Below are 18,829 nucleotides of genomic sequence, written 5' to 3'. Positions count from 1 at the left end.
CTTAATCAAGGATTGGAATAGATCACCCATGAGGACTAATCCAGATCCAGATACTTCTGGACCCAATTCAGATATCTGTGGACAGTCCTGTTTTTCTGTGATTTCTTACATGCAAGACTGCAGTAATGAAAAATGGAATGAAATTTAGTTGCACAAAATGCAAAATCATGCACATAAGGGCTAACAAAAATTTCTGCTCTAAGCTGGGAGTTCATCAGTTGGAAGTGATTAAAGGAGGGGAAGACCTGGGTGAAAGACCAAGATGACAATGAAACAGAGGTATTTCTAGTAATGATAGTGAAGTATCAATACCATTGTACAAAGCATTGGTGAGATGCCATGTGGAATTCTATGTGGTTGTCGTCTCCCCATGTTCTCTCAAGAAAGTCCCAAGGAAGATTAATTCAACCTGTAGCAGGTGCAGAAAATGAGTCCTAGAATGATCGGGAGAATGTAAAAGATATCGTCTGAGAAGACAATAGTTTTAATTTGTTTTAGTCTACCACAGGGGTAGGCAACCATGGGTGCCAGAGCATGGCATATGAAGGCATTTTGCTTGGCATGCTTGCTTTCAGGCAGACAGTGGGGAAGGGGTCAGGGCTCCACTGCCACAATAAGGATTGAGCCCCTCACAGCTCCCCTGCCATTCACCTCTGGCATGCCAACATCTTACAAGTCAAGGTTGCAGGTGTTTTTGGCACTGCCCAAAAATGTTGCAAACCCCTGGTCTACCAAAATTGCAAGCTGAGGCTTGATTTGTCCTTATAGATATGTCAGTGGGTAAATACCAATGAAAGAGAAGAGCTGTTTTAGTTAAAAGGCAATTTTGACACAAAGACAAAGGGTACTGATTGATCCCAAATATATTTAGAAGGCTTCTAACTGTCAAAGGAGAGATGTTCTTGAACAGCCTTCCAATAGGAGTAATGGAAGCAAACAAACCCTAACAAATTTTAAAGTGGAGCTTAATAAATTTATTACCAGGATTATAGGATGTGGTTGCTTGTGGCTTAGCCACTTCCAGTCTTCTGTACCTGTATCTTAAAAAGATATCTAATCTTGCCTCTAAACTGTGCAGAGTTGTCTAACTCTCTAGTAAGCTATTCCAGTATTGAATTACCCTCCCTCACAGAGAATGTATCAAACTTCAACTTCCAGTTATTAGACTTCTTATGTAATTTCAAGGCAAAAAACTCCCAAGTATTACAGTATTTTTTCTCCATGTGTAAGTACTTACACAGACTTATCAAGTCTCCTTCCAAACACATCCTTGATAACCTGAATAAGTTGTATACCTTAAGCATCACATTATTGCTTATTTTCTAGCTTCTGGATCATTTTTGTGGCCCTCCTATGAACTGTCTTTGGTATTTCTGCATCTTTCTTGAAATGGGGACTCCAGAACCAGACCCTGTACTATGCTTATGTACAAAGGTATGATTACCTCTGTATGTCAACTTTCTAAATATACAGGATTTTCTAAATATACAGATATAGTCCTCTTTCTAAATATGCAGGATTCATATTAGTTTGTTTTGGGGACAGCATTACACTGAGAACTCATAATAAGATTAATAACTCCTATGTTCTTTCCAAGACAACATCTCCCATCCTTCTCAACATATATCCTTGGTTCTTATGTATAATAGCTTTGTGTATGCCTGCATTAAAATACATTTTACTAGACTGAGTCCATTAACCAAGTGAGTCAGGTCACTAACTTGTCCTCATAATTCACTACCCCACAACATTTTGTGTCATCTCAAAATTTTAAGGTGAGTATTTTGAAACTTTCCAGGCATCACGGGACAAACTTGCCTAGCTTCAATGGAGTTTAGAACATGTGTTAATTTGGTCCTATTTATTTTATGTAATCCTGAAGGTACTTCTGCCAGCAATAATATTCTCTGGGAGTTTCATTGCAACATCAGAATGCTGGCTGGCTAGCAGCCTCACTCCATTCTGTGCATGATCTGTGAATAAATAGAGAAATTTAGTTCCCAGAGTGTCAGTCTGGCACATTTCACAAGCACTACATTCACTTATGAAAAATCAGCCAATGACATAGGGAAAGTGCTATACTGACTGGGTGATAAATGTTTTGTTCCTAACTCTTGTTAATACTAAATGTAAACCCTAGAGCTAGATCATATTGTTCACAGCTCAGGGGGGAAATATGCTCCCTTTTAGGATGACTAATATTTCTGTCCTCTGCCACTTTTTTTCTTTTTCTATCTTATTTTTGTCTCTTTTGTACTTGAACAGAGGTAGTTAGCTGTGTCTGTCTGAGGTCAGGCAGAAGGTAGGGCAGGGGGGCACCTTAGAAATTAGCTGGGTCAGGGTGGCATGAGATTTCATACATATCAATGTACTTCCAACAACCTGGAAGTAGGTCATTGCCTGTGAAAGCTTGTGCCCCTCTGAACCAGTTAGTCTCTAGTGCCATCCTACCCTAACTTCTGCCTTTTCTCTCTTTGTGTCCACCTTTCTTGTGTCTACATTTTTTTCCTAGCAAAAATTCCTAGTCCCTAACTGTGACCCTAACTTCCTCACTCTTTCCTTTCAACCCTATTTAAAAATTAGCAATGGAATGACATTTAAAGTGTTGTTAATATGCTGGTGACATAATATACCAGTACAGTTAAAGACATGGGAACAGGATGGAGTTTATACCACCAAAGTAAGGATTTAGGTTGGCTGAACACAGAAATAAACATGCAATTCACATTTGGAAAGCTTCTTTAGCAATCGTGGACTTGCTATTATCTTTAAAAACAGTGAGTTTCTGAAAAATCTGCCTCTGTTAGGCAGAAAATTATAGACAGAATAAGCATTTACCAGCTACTTTTAATTCACTTTCTAACCGTGGGTTTGTGCAGAACCCATGGATGAAAAGATTGGGTGGTTGACCTAAGAGAACAGCTGATAACCTCTTTTTTGTGTAGCATGGGGCAGTAGAACCAGAGTTTAGGTTTTCATGGATTATAACTCTGGATCATTTAGTTGGACCTCCTGCATTAACATGGTCCATAGGACTTCTTTGAATTAATTACTGTTTGAACTAGAGAACATCTATTGGGGAAAGTCATCTAATCTTGGTTTTAAATTTCCCAAACAATCAACCACAACCATTGGATTCCAGTAGTTTCTTACTCTCACTCATAGAATGGTGCAATTCTGAGTTGATTCTGGTTTCAACCTCCAACCATTTGGTCACTTAAACCAAAAATCTCTCTCTCTTATCACATTTCTGTTTCCTGTGAAGGTGCTGTGATGATCAATTATCGAGCCAAACTCGGCAGCAAGGGTAGGCAGGGAAGCAAGCAACAGAACACAGATGTGTACCTGAGGATGGCCAACGCTGCAGGAAGAAGAGTGCTTTAACTTTCTCTTTGATGAGCTAAACAGATTGATTCAAGGAGGCCATTCACATTGACATGTTTCCATTCTGGACAGCTGCAAGCCACAACACCCATGTGGAAAGCTTTGAGCGATTCAGATCTGAATCTATCCTTTCCAGAACCTGAGCAAAATAATACAACACTAAGCAGTAGTACTATCTTAGGGTTAGGCTCAACATACTTCCAAAAGCAAATAAAAACATTAAACTCCAAAGTGTAATTATTCCTTCTACATGGATGTAATGCCTTTTAATCTGCCTCATGCAGATGAAGGTGTCGGCTGTGTGTATAGTGCACCCTATTTAGCTATGAGACATGAGCAAATGTCCATGACATCAAATGATGATTTAGATGTTTAATTCAACTGGGCAAGGTAAATCAGAAAAATACATTTTGCATAAGGCATAATTATCAGAGCTCTGTGCTGTCAAAAAATAAAATGGATAAGTTTATTAACGTGTAACATAAAATTAATTTTTAAATCAAATTAATAGCTTAGAGGCATAGCTGTTTTTATCCTGAGGCTACCTGAAATACATTTCACTCTCCGCTTAAAGGGAGCATTCAGCTACCACTGAAATGATAATCGGCTTCTTTTCTTTTTTTTTTAATTTGTACTTGACATGTAGATTTACAATACAGTTTTGAACCTGTGGCATATACTAGTCTTAAAGTCTATGAGCAAATCTATGACACACATGTATGTCATTTTATTATCTTTATAATATTCCTTCTGCAAGTAATAAACAGCATAATAGCATTCAGAGCATTTTTAATTAAACAGATTGAATGCTCTTTCTCAGATAACTTATCTGATGAATGTAACAACATTCTTATAAAGTTATTCAGTGATTTTTTAAGATAATGTATAATACTATAGAGCAGTGTTGATGATTTGCACAAATATATTCACAACTAACATTTGTTTGAAGCATTTGATGACTTTCTTTACACAAGTAAAAAATCTCCACGTGCCACAAATCCTGCATTATGTTACCTGCTTTCAGTGACAAAATTGTAGAGGTTAATGGCAACTATTATTCTATTTGGTATATTTGGCATGAATTACATATTCCTCCCCCCGCCCAACATTTCTCCAGCAAATGCATCAGAATCGTGCCAAAACATGGAGAAGAAGCTTTGAAAAACGTTACTGCCTTAAGTTAGACAAACTTGGGGAATTACTGCCCCCGCCCCAGCATACAAACTTTAGAGTAGGCAATATCAGAAAGCAAAGGTGTAACTAGTAAGAGTTGTACTTGGCCGGCATGTCCCAAAACTGGTAGATGTTTTCACATTCCCTTACACGTGCCCTCTCTGCCTCCTGCCTCTGACTCCCCTACTCCAGGTTGAGGCCCACTTTCCAGAGCTACCCTCTGCCACGGAGTGCTTTAACTTTCTCTTTGATGAGTTAAACAGATTGATTCAAGGAGGCCATTCACACTGACACGTTTCCATTCTGGCAGCTCTTCTCTGAACCTTTCTCTCTTTTTTTTCAGTGCCTTACAGCTCCTATCTTAAATCCTTTCCATCTGAAATCTCTGGTTTCTACATAAACCTTTGAATAAGGGTGTTATATACACTTGAGTCCCTTACGACGGATACAGCATGATTATCACAAATGCCAAAAGCCTGAATTTTAACAAGCTGCCACTCATTCTACAAAGTTGCCAAGATTTTTGAAGCTTAGGGAAAGACCGTCACTTTTCTGAAGTGATAAAAATGGATTAAGTTCTATTTGCAAGATATGCAGAGCTTGTTTGAAGTTCAGAGTGATTTAGACATAACCCTCTACAAAGGACAGCTCCTACTTCTTTTATTAAAAACAATAAAGCAAAAAAAACCCCAAAGAAAACCAAAACAACACAGTGATGGACAAGGTTAAATTTTGCTTTTTAATCACAGACTGAAACATCATGGTTACAAAACTGATGGTTAGATTTAAAACCACCACACACACATTTCTGTGGGAATAGTTCCCTCCAACACCATCACACTCCCTAGAAGACTAGGGTTTCAAATGAAGAGCAGACTTGTTCACGTTTGCCTTTGGGACTGAACAGTGAATTCCAGGATGATGGCTGATGCTGCAAAGCATTCACCAAAGGATGTTTGTTGGACACACTACATTCTCCCAGCTCCAAGTGGCTACTTTTAGAGACATATGGATATATCAGAAATCCCAACCATCTTGCAGCTTTCTGTCCAGAGCTTCCTCTGCAGCTCTTCATCATATGATATATCAACAGATTTTGTCCTTTGTTCATTATAAAGATAGGTGCCACCAACCCCTTCTAGCTCTGGTGAAACCGCTGCATAGATGGAAGTTGAGGCTCCTTCCTCTGCGGTCTGTAGAAGGTAGGAAAAAGAAGTAGGATACATATAAATACAGAGCATGTGGTTTATCACAACACTACTATCATCAATTAGCTTCTTTTGTACTGTGTCCAGCTTTATTTTTAAGCAAATCTTGATGAAGGAGGAAAGATTCCTTATTTCTAATCAGTGAAATAGTTGTTGGGAGTTTTTTTGTTTGTTTGTGGAGGGGGGTTGGTTTTTGTTACACATGATCTTGCTTGAGACAGCCACAACACCCACGTGGAAAGTTTTAAGCGATTCAGATCTGAATCTATCCTTTCCAGAACCTGAGCAAAATAATACAACACTAAGCAGTAGTACTATCTTAGGGTTAGGCTCAACATACTTCCAAAAGCAAATAAAAACATTAAACTCCAAAGTGTAATTATTCCTTCTACATGGATGTAATGCCTTTTAATCTGCCTCATGCAGATGAAGGTGTCGGCTGTGTGTATAGTGCACCCTATTTAGCTATGAGACATGAGCAAATGTCCATGACATCAAATGATGATTTAGATGTTTAATTCAACTGGGCAAGGTAAATCAAAAAAATACATTTTGCATAAGGCATAATTATCAGAGCTCTGTGCTGTCAAAAAATAAAATGGATAAGTTTATTAACGTGTAACATAAAATTAATTTTTAAATCAAATTAATAGCTTAGAGGCATAGCTGTTTTTATCCTGAGGCTACCTGAAACACATTTCACTCTCTGCTTAGAGGGAGCATTCAGCACCACTGCAATGATGTCTTCTTTTTTTTTTTAATTTGTACTTGACATGTAGATTTACAATACAGTTTTGAACCTGTGGCATATACTAGTCTTAGAGTCTATGAGCAGATCTATGACACACATGTATGTCATTTTATTATCTTTATAATTTTCCTTCTGCAAGTAATAAACAACATAATGGCATTCAGAGTATTTTTAATTAAACAGATTGAATGCTCTTTCTTGGATAACTTATCTGATGAACGTAACAACATTTTTGTAAAGTTATTCAGTTATCTTTTTTTAAGATAACGCATAATACTATAGAGCAGTGTTGATGATTTGCACAAATATATTCACAACTAACATTTGTTTGAAGCATTCGATGACTTTCTTTACACAAGTAAAAAATCTCCACGTGCCACAAATCCTGCATTATGTTACCTGCTTTCAGTGACAAAATTGTAGAGAGGTTAATGGCAACTGCTATTCTATTTGGTATATTTGGCATGAATTACATATTCCTCTCCCCCCCCAACACTTCTCCAGCAAATGCATCAGAATCGTGCCAAAATATGGGGAAGAAGCTTTGAAAAAAGTTACTGCCTTAAGTTAGGCAAACTTGGGAGATTACTGCCCCCTCCTCCAGTACAGCATACAAAATTTAGAGTAGGCAGTGTCAGAAGGCAAAGTGTAACTAGTAAGAGTTGTACCCTTGGCCAGCACGTCCCAAAACTGGTAGATGTTTTCACATTCCTTTACACGTGCCCTCTCTGCCTCCTGCCTCTGCCTCCCCTGCTCCAGGTTGAGGCCCACTTTCCAGAGCTACCCTCTGCCATTGAGCGCCACTGATTTGTGTCCCCAGTGACAAATTATAGGGCCAAACTCAGCAGCAAGGGTAGGCAGGGAAGCAAGCAACAGAACATAGACGTGTACCTGAGGATGGCCAACGCCGCAGGAAGAAGAGTCTGTACGTTTGGCAGCTACAGGGTCGGCATAGCAGTCACACCAAGCCCTCCCCCCACGCAGCCGTGTTGTCTTCCACACAAGGAAAAGAGGAATGATAGGACTCCTGTCCCTCTCTCCATTCTGGTGCCTCCTGTTGCATCACTTAGTGCCCAGGGCTCATGCTTAGCTCATCCATCCCCAGTGGATAATGCCAGAGGAGGATGAGCCCCTCTTCCCCAGGTGTGCAGGCAATGGATCACAGCTCTGCCCCATTTCTGGACCACACTGTCACTGCCACAAGATCCCAAGCCCTGGAGCAGCTCCCTGCCCACCTGCCAGCCCTGCTGGAACTGGTCTTCATGGAATCCCTGGCCCCACACCATCATGGCCCCCCTGCTTCTGGGGTCCTGCATTGAAACCAGCTGCGGCGATGTGGGCAGGGGCTGCTGGGAAATGGAGTCCACTGCAGGCCCAGTCTGGCCCACAGGCCAGACTTTGTCCACCCATGGTTTAGGGCAAGCTTGCAAGAATGAGAACTTGCCACCTTGTCTGAACTTAACCCTTGCAGAAGAACCTCTACCACTAACGGCTGCAGAGGTCTGCTGGCCTTGATTGTGCAATCTTTCGGTAGATTTCAGGTACGATCCTCACGATGCGAATAACTGAAGAAATTCCACATTAAAATTAGAGCAGGGATTAAGTACCAGAGACCTCATGGTCATTTCTATTTCAATGTCCATATAACAACATATTATGATAATTTGGATGTCAAAGAGAATATCCATGCAATAAGATATTACTTGATACAGCCCGTAGAAAACATTGATTTTTTTTTTAATGTAAAGCACTATAGAGTGGAAAAGGAAAGGAAAAGACAAAACCAATTGAGGCCCAGGTCCTGAAAAGACTTAGGCATATCTTATAACTTTATGCAGTGTGAGCAGTTCTGTTAGCATCAAAGATCCTATTTAAACTGCATTAAGTATAAGCATACTTTTTTGTCAAACCAGGGCTCAACTCTTATCCAGGACTGACTTGTAAAGAGGTTCATGTTTCAGTAAAATTTGTTCTTACCTTGGGTGACTTTTCTACTACTAGTATTACTACTATTATTATTATTATTGTTGTTTTAATTGTTAAAATTGGCAAAAATAAATTTCAGAACAAGTGATAAAGGGCAATTATTAATATTAAGAATTTATTTGACTGGGGAGAAGGAAAGCATTGATTCCAAAGGTACTGCCTGTATTTTAATTAATAATCTACATCTTTAGTAAGTCTATTACTTGTATGATAGTTCATTGAACATTGTGCTAGTGAATTCAGCAGCTCTCTGGAACACATAAGCATAAGAGGAAAATGTGACTCAAGTGTTAGTGGTGATCATTCCTGGGCAAAAATAATGTGGAGTTTTTTGTAACGCCCCCCCCCCCCCAAAAAACAAAAACAAACCAACCCCCCCCCCCCAAACCAAAAGAATGCATCATACAACAAGCAAGCAAGCTACCCCAAAATAAAATGTTACTCTGGAGTTCCAAACTGGCCCCAAGCTTGAGCAGGGTGGAGTACATTGACCCTTATCCTACAATAAAAAAATTGTGTTAAAGTATTCTGTGGACTTCTGTGGAGTTTTGTTAACTTCACTGGGCTCTACACAGACTCAGAGGTGTGTTTGCATGTATATGATTACAGTAAAGGATTAGGATCCTGCTGAGCAGCTACTATGCTATGGGAAGTGCTCATACAAAACACAGCACTTGTGCTGTTTTTTGGTGTGTTTTTTTAAAAGCAGGACAAGAATACTTTTTGATAGATGCCCATAACGAACAGGTTAAGGTAGTACTGCGTGTAGGTTCATACTACAGTGAATTTTTGCCACAAGGCTCCAGGAAATCATTATCAATTTATCCTTTTATATAGCAAATGTTCTTTATTATTTCCCTAACAGAAAGGTAGTTTAAGTGTCAGATTGAAAATAATTGTTTAAATTTATACACTGGGGCTAGTCTTATTTAATGACAGCACACTAGACAGAGTACATTTAGGCATGTCTGCATTAAGTTCATGATTTTTCAGGACTAGGGCCCAATATGTGAACTTTGGTTCAGCTGAAAATATCACTATTTTCACTCATTTGATACTCTAAGAATATATGCTTTAATGTGTGCTTTCATATACCTGATATTCACAGGCTATGCATGACTCATTTCAGCTTAAAAAGAACAGGAAGTAGGACATGAATATGACAAAGAGCAGGACATGATGCCACCCAGGTCCACTTAAATGTATAGATAAAAGTCATGATATTATGAGGTAACCCTTACGAAATTACCTACAGACATGTTATCAGTATTAAGCTACTGATGCTACTAGTCGCATTTGCATCAATACAGGCATATGCTGCGGTAGGTGACATGGGTTAGGCTTCATTTTGGGTGGCAGTATCATTTGCAAGAATATGGTCCTATTGCTTGTAGTGTTGACAGCTAAGAAAGAGCATTGCCAGACACATTGCTAGACTCAACACACAACTCTCCAACACAGCTAATCACATCCACGACCTCTGAAGGGGTCTACATTGAAGCACAGATGCTGTGACAGCTGAAATTGTTATGTGATCTTATCTGCTATTGAAAGAGAGGCACAATCCTACCTTGCCATGAGCATTTAAACAGGAATTATATCTGGTAAGGATGGTCCCACAGAAGTCTATAGTACAGAGCTATGAAAATCAATCAACCTGTGTGTAAACCATGCAGTGTGAGACAGTGGTTGGAGGACTGTCTGATGCAGGAAGGTATCTACACAAACAGTAGAGCAAGAAAAACCCCACAAAAAAACCAAAAAAAACCACCTCATTGAGAAGTAGTCATTACTAATCCAAGGAAGTATAGGCTGTGGTAAACTAGGACACCAATTTGTTTTAAAATGAGGTGATATTTGAATGTAACATGCCTCCTGAGCCTGGGGGGGCGGGGCACAGTTGCATACCAGAAACCGCAGACTGGAAGTGGCCAGCACAGCAAACTGCAGACCATTGACCAAAACACAGATAAAGCTACCTCCACCTCCTGGGCAGGGGGATGGGCCCAAACCTCAACTGTGGCTGCCGTGGGCCCTGCGGGAGGAGCCGTGGCCTCTCCGCCTGGCTCTGTGGGGCCACGGTTTGCCATCCTGAGCAGTGCCGATTCGGGGGCCAGTCTCAGGGGGGGCACATACTCTCCTGTGAGCATCCTACCAGTTGCCTGTGTAACGTGCATGACATGTTACACATATTGTGCAATTATCTGGTTAACTGCACAATAAATCGAGATGGGTGATATATGCAATGTAATAAAAATAGTCCACCAGCCACAAAGATGTTGCCTGAAAAAAATGTAGAACATTTTTATAGTTGGTTTCTCCCAAACTTTAATTTGCATGTGTGCCATGTCCCACATAAAGTGATAGGATTTGGCCGGGTCCTTTAGCATCCCAGGGTAGACTGCTCTTTCTCCCCCCCTTACCCTTTCTGTGATTCATGCTGAATGCTGCTGCCCCATAGTTTCTTACCAGGTGCCATGACTTGCCATCCTTCCCCTCCTATTCCCTGTCTCTGCCTCTCCCTGGCTGATCCGAATTGCCAAATCTTTCCAAATCAGCATCGAATCTTCCAAAGCCAATTCAGCTGAATTGATTCGGGACAGCGATCCAAATCTCCAAATCAAATCACTGTCCTCCTAATCAGCTGAATCCAAATAGAATATTTCCCTATTCATACAAGTCTAATGCTTTACATACATACAGGAGTAATCTGAGAGATGGGAAGGGAATTTATTTAGAAAATGGGTAGAGAGGAAAAGCACACAGCATCTTATAAGGTATTCCATAAGAGCTCAAGCCCTGCCCCTCCCACCAGGCCCTCTTTACTCCACTATTTGCATGGATCTCCCCTGTTCTGCATAAGGGTTAAAGGAGACGTTCCTTCACATGATGGGAGCTCAGAGCTCCCTTTTCATTAGCAGCACAGCTGAAGGTGGGGAAAAAAGAGATGACAGCCCATGCTAACAGTTTTCTGACTGCCCTACTGGTGAGAGCGGGCAGAGCAAATTTACAGGGCACTTTTTTCTGTTCTGGCCCTTAGATTCTGGTAAAGTTCTTGTTAGGATGGTGAACCCTTGCATTTTCCAGCCCTGTGTCTCTTGCTGATTTCTTGCAGCTAGTGCATTGCTTGCTAATACTTGCTTTTTCCTGTCTTTTTTGCAATCTGCTCTTTCTCTCGCCCTTTTCCCTTGTTGAGCTGAGCTGAATCTAAACACTGCAGGGTCTTAGTTTCAAGTTAGAGATTTAACTAGGCACTGTTTACTTAGGGCTTTAAATGGTTAATTGTCTGTTTAATTGTTTAACTGTTTGTTTAATTGTAAAGTAGAGGAACTTAAACCAAACAGGGAAGGGAAACCAATGGGGTTATGAGAATATAAAGAAGGCTTTTGAGAACTGTGATTAAAGATAGTAGGGATGAAGTAGAGGTGGCGACCTTGTGGGTGCAGAGTGGAAAGTTTCCTAATGCATAGGCAATTCCATGTAAATACAGGGATGGAACCATGGGTGTAACAGAAGGAAACCGGGCATGGTTAATGTTAATAAGGGTGAACTGAAAAGTGTAAATGTACAAAACCAATGATATTCTGCGTGGTGTTCGCAGTATTCTGCACTGTGTATGTGCGGTGGCTGCACCTGTCCAAAGTTGCCTCCACTCTAATGAAGCAGTTGAACGCAGTGTGTGCTGGTGCTTGCCCCCTGCTCTGCTCTGATTAATGAATATCAAGATCCCATGGGCAACTGGTTTGTCAAATTTCCTAGTCATTGGGCCTCATGTGGGGTTGAAGTTTAACAGTTCTGGCTCATCAAGCAGGCTGCTGGAGAGCCAGCAAGCTTAGCTCTGAAAATTAACTGAGACAGATATTTATAGATAACAGGATTAAATTCTATATAGCCACATCATTCAAGTGAATACAGGCAGTCCTTGACTTCCATTTGGAGTTACAATGTTTTGCACTTACAATGTGTATAAATTGACACCCTGTTTCAACTTTCTGATGTCAGTTTCAACTTTACAACACTTGATCTGACACCAAGCCATGCCAGCGAGCAAATTCACTGCGTCACCCATCTCCCTGGACAACATCTGTCCAAACTTCCTTGGACACTTTAAGAAAGCAGACAAGGCTCCAGAAAAACCTGCAGCCAAGATTCCTGAGAAGACTCCAGCTGAGAACCCTTCAAAACATCCAAACGAGCCGTTCAAAATGTCCAGCAAAGTCTCCTCAAAGAAGTCCTTCCAATTCAATGTGATTGCTATTTACAATATAAATACATTAACGTAGCTATATTACACATCTATAATTGATTGAGTACAAAATTCTGCGGTATTTTTGGTGAAAATAGGGTATTGGGCCTTGGTTCAGGAACCAGTCCCCCATTTATAACATTGTTTCTTATGAGAAAATTGGTTCTGAGTTGCAACATTTCGACTTAAGACATGGTTTTTAGGAACCAATTGTGTCTTAAGTGTGAGGACTGCCTATACACTATTGACTGTAGGTAAGTTACTTCAGCTTGTGACTCCGGATGTTTATATTGGGTCAGATTGTCACACACTGACCTGTACTCACTGTGAGGAAGGATGTCACCATTCAGAGCTTTAGCTTGTTTGTTTGAACATTTCTTAGGCAACAGAGATTAATTTTAAGGAATTTTCAACATTCAAATCTTTACTACTGTTGTTAAAAAAGGAACATAACTTTATATACAACTGTTTTTCTTTGTGTTAGGAATACCATTTTAGGAAAAGTTATTAAGCGTAGATACCATTGTTCATGATATGGATTTGCTGCAACGCGTCCCAAAGGCTATTTATAGCGGGTCATTTTTTTTTCCCATTTGTGACTAAAGTTTTTTTTGCTCATTTAATCTTTGTTCATTGAGTTTAGTTAAATTGCTTGAAAGCTAGCTCCCACTTTGTTTTTCAGTCACTCTTTGCATTGCTGAGGGGTGATATGTTCAAAGATACAATGGAAATACCAGTATCTCTGGAGCTCTCCAAGAATAATGAACTTTGAACTTGGCTCTGTAATAGTAGAGAAACACTTAAAGAATTGATCTTTGGTACTTCAACCTAATATGGATATAATGTCCACTGGAATGAAAGCAAATGCAGAATTATAAATGTACATGGATAAAACAACCTTGTACAACAGCATGTATCTAATTTTCAGGAACATGGACTGAAAAGGATGTTTTCTTACAGATCTGAGGAACATTATTACTTACAAAATATACTAGTGTCCAAAACTTATACATAGTACCAAAATTTAATGAATACTATTTTGTTTCTATGTACACCGTTTTTTTACCTGAAGATTTTGTACAAAATAATACCACAACCTAGGCAAAGCAATTACAGATTCTGTTTGACTTGAGGTATGGCTACATAATCCATGCAGTCTACAAATACAATTATACTTCCTCAGACAAAACAGAAAAAGCAAAAGATTGAAATTTGCTGCAATGTGTCCCAAAGGCTATTTATAGCGGGTCATTTTTTTTTCCATTTGTAACTAAAGTTTTTTTTGTTTTTGTTTTTTATAGAAAGTATCCCCTTTCTATAGATAATGTCATGTTTTCATTTAAAAGTGTGTGTGTGTTGGGGAGGGGGGCAGGTTGGATGAAAAATTGGGATTTTCCACAAGATGAAACATTTTTCAATCAGCTTTCATTGGAGTTCATTCAGAATGCACAATGTAAAAATGTATTCCTAGTAGCTGTTAGTAAATGCTAATCATTTTTAGCTATGCCATTGTTCATGATATGGATTGGCATGTAATGTAACTCTTTGCATATTCAATATTCTAATGATGTACAATGCAGTAATGGCATATGCATTTGCAGCATCAAAGGATGCTGAGTGTGATAAATAAATATGCTTTTAGAATCTGCCCTCTGCTTTAGCTGAGACCTCCCATATTAATATGTTTTCTGTTGCACATGTCTGATAAGACACTGGATATAGTCTTCTAGCTCTCTATCTACAACCTCTCTATCTGATGAGTTATGAACATTAGTTTGCTAAGATGTATATTTAGTGCTTTCACTAGTGTTTAAATACCAACAGCTTGTCATGCTATGTAAGTATGTATGTAAGTGTCATGGTTTATGCCACATCAGGCGGACTTACAGTAGTACTAATCATGCAGTTGGGTCTTGGAACAGCATGAATCCAGCAATGAGAGCACCACCTTTCTTTCTTTTAGCGTAGGCTCCCAGTGGTGTCCAAACTGGACACAAGGGGCATTTTTACATTTGCTTTGGGAGGGGTGGTGGTCTGCCTTAATTAGCAAGCCACCCTAATTAATAGTAGCCAAGCATCACATGTATCAGTGTCCCCAAGCTGAAAAATGATGGTGGGGTGTCAGTCTTTCATCAGTCACACGGGATGCCCATGCCTGCTATGGGACAGGGAAATCTGGGTGAGGGGGATCCCCTACCCTCCATCAATGCTGACCTCGTGAAGGAAGCTGGATACCTTCAAGTCAGCTGGCCCTGACAATTTGCACCCCAGGGTACTCAAGGAGCTGGCGAGCGTCATAGCCCAGCCCCTGGCACAGATCTTTGAAAACTCCTGGCGCTCTGGTGTAGTGCCCGAAGACTGGAAGAAGGCCAATGTGGTGCCGATCTTCAAAAAAGGGAGGAGAGTGGATCTGGCTAACTACAGGCCCATTAGCCTGACTTCTATCCTGGGGAAGATCTTAGAAAAGTTTATTAAGGAGGCCATCCTTGACGGCCTGGCTCAGGCTAACATTCTAAGGGACAGCCAGCATGGGTTTGTTGCGGGTAGGTCTTGTTTGACCAATCTCATTTCCTTCTATGACCAGGTGACCTATCACCTGGACAAGGAAGAAGAGATTGATGTTATATATCTTGACTTCAAAAAAGCTTTTGATCTGGTATCCCATGATCACCTCTTGGCCAAACTGGCCAGTTGTGGCCTTGGCTCCACCACGATCCGCTGGCTGGGAAATTGGCTTCGTGGTCGGACCCAGAGGGTTGTGATTGATGGCAGTCACTTATCATGGTGCCCTGTGACCAGTGGGGTCCCTCAAGGCTCTGTCCTGGGACCCATACTGTTCAACATCTTCATTAACGATGTGGACACTGGAGTCAGGAGTGGAGTAGCCAAGTTCGCCGATGACACCAAACTTTGGGGCAAAGCATCCACGCCAGAAGATAGGCGGGTGATCCAGGCTGACCTGGACAAGTTCAGCAAATGGGCAGACGAGAACCTCATGGTGTTTAACACCGATAAATGCAAGGTTCTCCACCTTGGGAGGAAAAACCTGCAGCACCCTTATAGGCTCGACAGTGCTATGTTGGTTAGCACTACAGAAGAAAGAGACTTGGGGGTCATCATTGACCACAAGATGAACATGAGCCTGCAATGCGATGCTGCGGCTAATAAAGCGACCAAAATGCTGGCGTGCATCCAGAGATGCTTCTCGAACAAATCCCGGGACGTCATTCTCCCCTTGTACTCGGCCTTGGTGAGGCCGCAGCTGGAGTACTGCATCCAGTTTTGGGCTCCACAATTCAAAAAGGATGTGGAGAAGCTTGAGAGAGTCCAGAGGAGAGCCACACGCATGATCAGAGGTCAGGAAAACAGATCTTACGATGACAGGCTGAGAGCCATGGGACTCTTTAGCCTGGAAAAGCGCAGGCTCAGGGGTGATCTGATGGCCACCTATAAGTTTATCAGGGGTGACCACCAGGATCTGGGGGAACGTCTGTTCACCAGAGCGCCCCAAGGGATGACGAAGTCGAACGGTCACAAACTCCTGCAAGACCGTTTCAGGCTGGACATAAGGAAGAATTTCTTTACTGTCCGAGCCCCCAAGGTCTGGAACAGTCTGCCAGCGGAGGTGGTTCAAGCACCTACATTGAACACCTTCAAGAGTGAATTGGATGCTTATCTTGCTGGGATCCTATGACCCCAGCTGACTTCCTGCCCTTTGGGCAGGGGGCTGGACTCGATGAAACTGCTGCTGCCAGTGGTGGCAGTGGGGGGGAGGTGGTAGCAAGCAGTTGGATACAGAGCCACCACTCTGCTTGGCTCTGCACCGCCACTGCTCTGCCCTAGTTTGCAGGGCTTCCCAAACTGCAGGGCCCAGGGTGGTCGCCCCGATTCACCCCACCCCCAGGAATGACCCTGAGGGACACTGATACACGTGACACTAGAGTCTGCTGCCGTGCATTAATTTCTGCACTCCAGCAGACTTGATTAATCGAGTCTCCTCCAATATACTGGATTTCCCGCATGTCGGAGCAGGCTCTTTTTACATGTATACAATCCCAAGTATTCTAGGCAGGGCCTCACCAGTGTTGAATACAGCAGAAGAGTCAAATCCCCTTGATGTGCAAGTGATGCTCCTGTTAAGGTGGTCCAGTATAATTTTGGCTGGCTTTTGCAACAAGAGCAAACTGCTGATTTATATTCAGCTTATGGTCCCCTATAATCCTTAGTAGTAGCCAGTATAGTGAGCCTAGAGGTGATGTCCTTATACTCAATAGCTCTAGTATTCAGAATTCCTGCATTGTTCCAGGCAGACATATGTACAGCAGGGGTGTCAAACATACAGCCTGTCATTGGACCAGCTCCAGCCCAGTATGCTGCATAGGGCATACAGGTTGGACCTGGCACCTGTTTTGGCAGCTATATGTCATGAACAGTTTCATAGATTCATAGACACTAGGGATGGAAGGGACCTCAGGAGATCATTGAGTCCAGCCCCCTGCCCCAGGGGCAGGAAGTCACCGGGGCCATAGGATCCCAGCAAGATAAACATCTAAATGTCTCTTGAAGGTGTTCAAGTAGGTGCTTGAACCACCTCCGGCGCCAGTCTATTCCAAACCTTCAGGGCTTGGACAGTAAAAAAGTTCTTCCTTATGTCCAGCCTGAAATGGTCATGGAGGAGTTTGTGCCCATTCGACCTCATCATTCCTTGGGGCACTCTGGTGATCAGATGTGTCCCCAGTTCCTGGTGAGCACCCCTGATAAACTTATAGGCGGCTAGCAGGTCCCACCTGAGCCTGCGCTTTTCCAGGCTGAAGAGTCCCAGGGCTCTCAGCCTCTCGTGATAAGGTCTGTTTTCCTGACTTTTGATCATGCATGTGGGCTTGCTCCTTTTCCAATGCAGAGAACAGTTTCCCATCTTAAAACACCCAACCCAATTTGGGGAGAGTGATTTTTGGGGAGAGGTTGCATGCGATATGTGAGAAAATATGGTAATCTAAGTTTCACTGGGAGCTGAAGCAGTTTTCTGGATGAACGGCTTATTTAAGCTTATCCTTCACCATCACTCATCTTTCCTGTTGTTTAACATGTCTCCATTTAAATTAGATTATATATTTTTCAGGGGAGGCAATGTTTCTTCCCTTATATTAATATGACATACAGCACTTATATCCAACCTAGAGTTTTTGTATAACTACTGAGTAAGAATCCTGGCTCAGATGATTCTACTACATAACCACATTACCTCTACTAAGACAGTGAAATCCCAGTCAACATTGCCCAAGCACTGTAAAAACCTACAGCTAGAGGCACTCCCTTCCCAGAACAGAAGGGAAAATTTGATTATAGTCTTCAAATACATGTAAAATGGTTATATGGAGGTTGGAGATGGACTTTTCTGTGTGGGTGATAAGACAAAGAATGATCATCTTAAACTGCAGCAAGAAAAATGTAGGTTAGATATTAGGAAGGACTTTTTCACTCTGAGGGTGGTTAAACAATGGCACAGGCTATGCAGAGAGCTTGTGAAGTGTCCATCCTTGAACATTTTTAAAAGCAGATTAGAGAAACACTTGACTGGGATGGTTTAGTCTAGGATGTTCCTGCCTTAAGCAATGGGTTGAGCTAGATGACCTCCCAAGATCCCTTCCAGCTCTTGCCTTGAGCACTGGGTTGAGCTAGATGACCTCCTAAAATCCCTTCCAGCTCTTACAGTCTAAGTAGACAAAGCAGATAGGATAGGAAGGTAAACAGAAGCAGGGAGAGTATATTTACACTGCAGTAATGCAGATACCCACAGCAATCCAATCCAAGGTCTGAAAGAGCTTCTTGGGGTACCAGAAGCAGCATAGTGAGATTAGAGGTGATGCCCCTGCATTCAGTAGCTCTGCAGAGAAGCCCTGCATGGTTGCAAGTAGATATACCCTTCTGCAGGGGTATCAAACAAAGCCTGAGGGCCAGGTCTGGCTGGTGAAGCCATGTGATCAGGTCTGTAAGTTGTTGGACTGGCTCTGGTCTGGTGCATTGCATATAGCACATGGGCTTAACCTGGCACTGTGCATGCTGCAAGCAGGAACAGGGGGT

General features: G+C 41.6%; 1 protein-coding gene and 1 long non-coding RNA gene across 2 annotated transcripts in view; one reads left to right on the top strand and one right to left on the bottom strand.

The window, feature by feature from the left end:
- Positions 1–14,403, top strand: part of LOC149874588 (uncharacterized) — a 209,414-nt gene extending 195,011 nt beyond the window's left edge. Inside the window, exon 5 of the long non-coding RNA XR_016444391.1 lies at positions 12,505–14,403. This is a non-coding gene — a long non-coding RNA (uncharacterized LOC149874588). The remainder of the gene's footprint in view (positions 1–12,504) is intronic.
- Positions 5,276–18,829, bottom strand: part of DHRSX (dehydrogenase/reductase X-linked) — a 254,487-nt gene continuing 240,933 nt past the window's right edge. Inside the window, exon 7 of the mRNA XM_090064262.1 lies at positions 5,276–5,750. Within this exon, the coding sequence (XP_089920388.1) occupies positions 5,556–5,750 (195 nt within the window). The 3' untranslated portion in view covers positions 5,276–5,555. The remainder of the gene's footprint in view (positions 5,751–18,829) is intronic.

The sequence above is a fragment of the Crocodylus siamensis genome, chromosome 1, assembly GCF_052110815.1.
Source record: "Crocodylus siamensis isolate JL-2025a chromosome 1, ASM5211081v1, whole genome shotgun sequence".
Lineage (NCBI taxonomy): Eukaryota > Metazoa > Chordata > Crocodylia > Crocodylidae > Crocodylus > Crocodylus siamensis.
The sequence above is the reverse complement of the archived record's forward strand: the minus strand, read 5'-3'. Positions and strand labels throughout refer to the sequence as shown.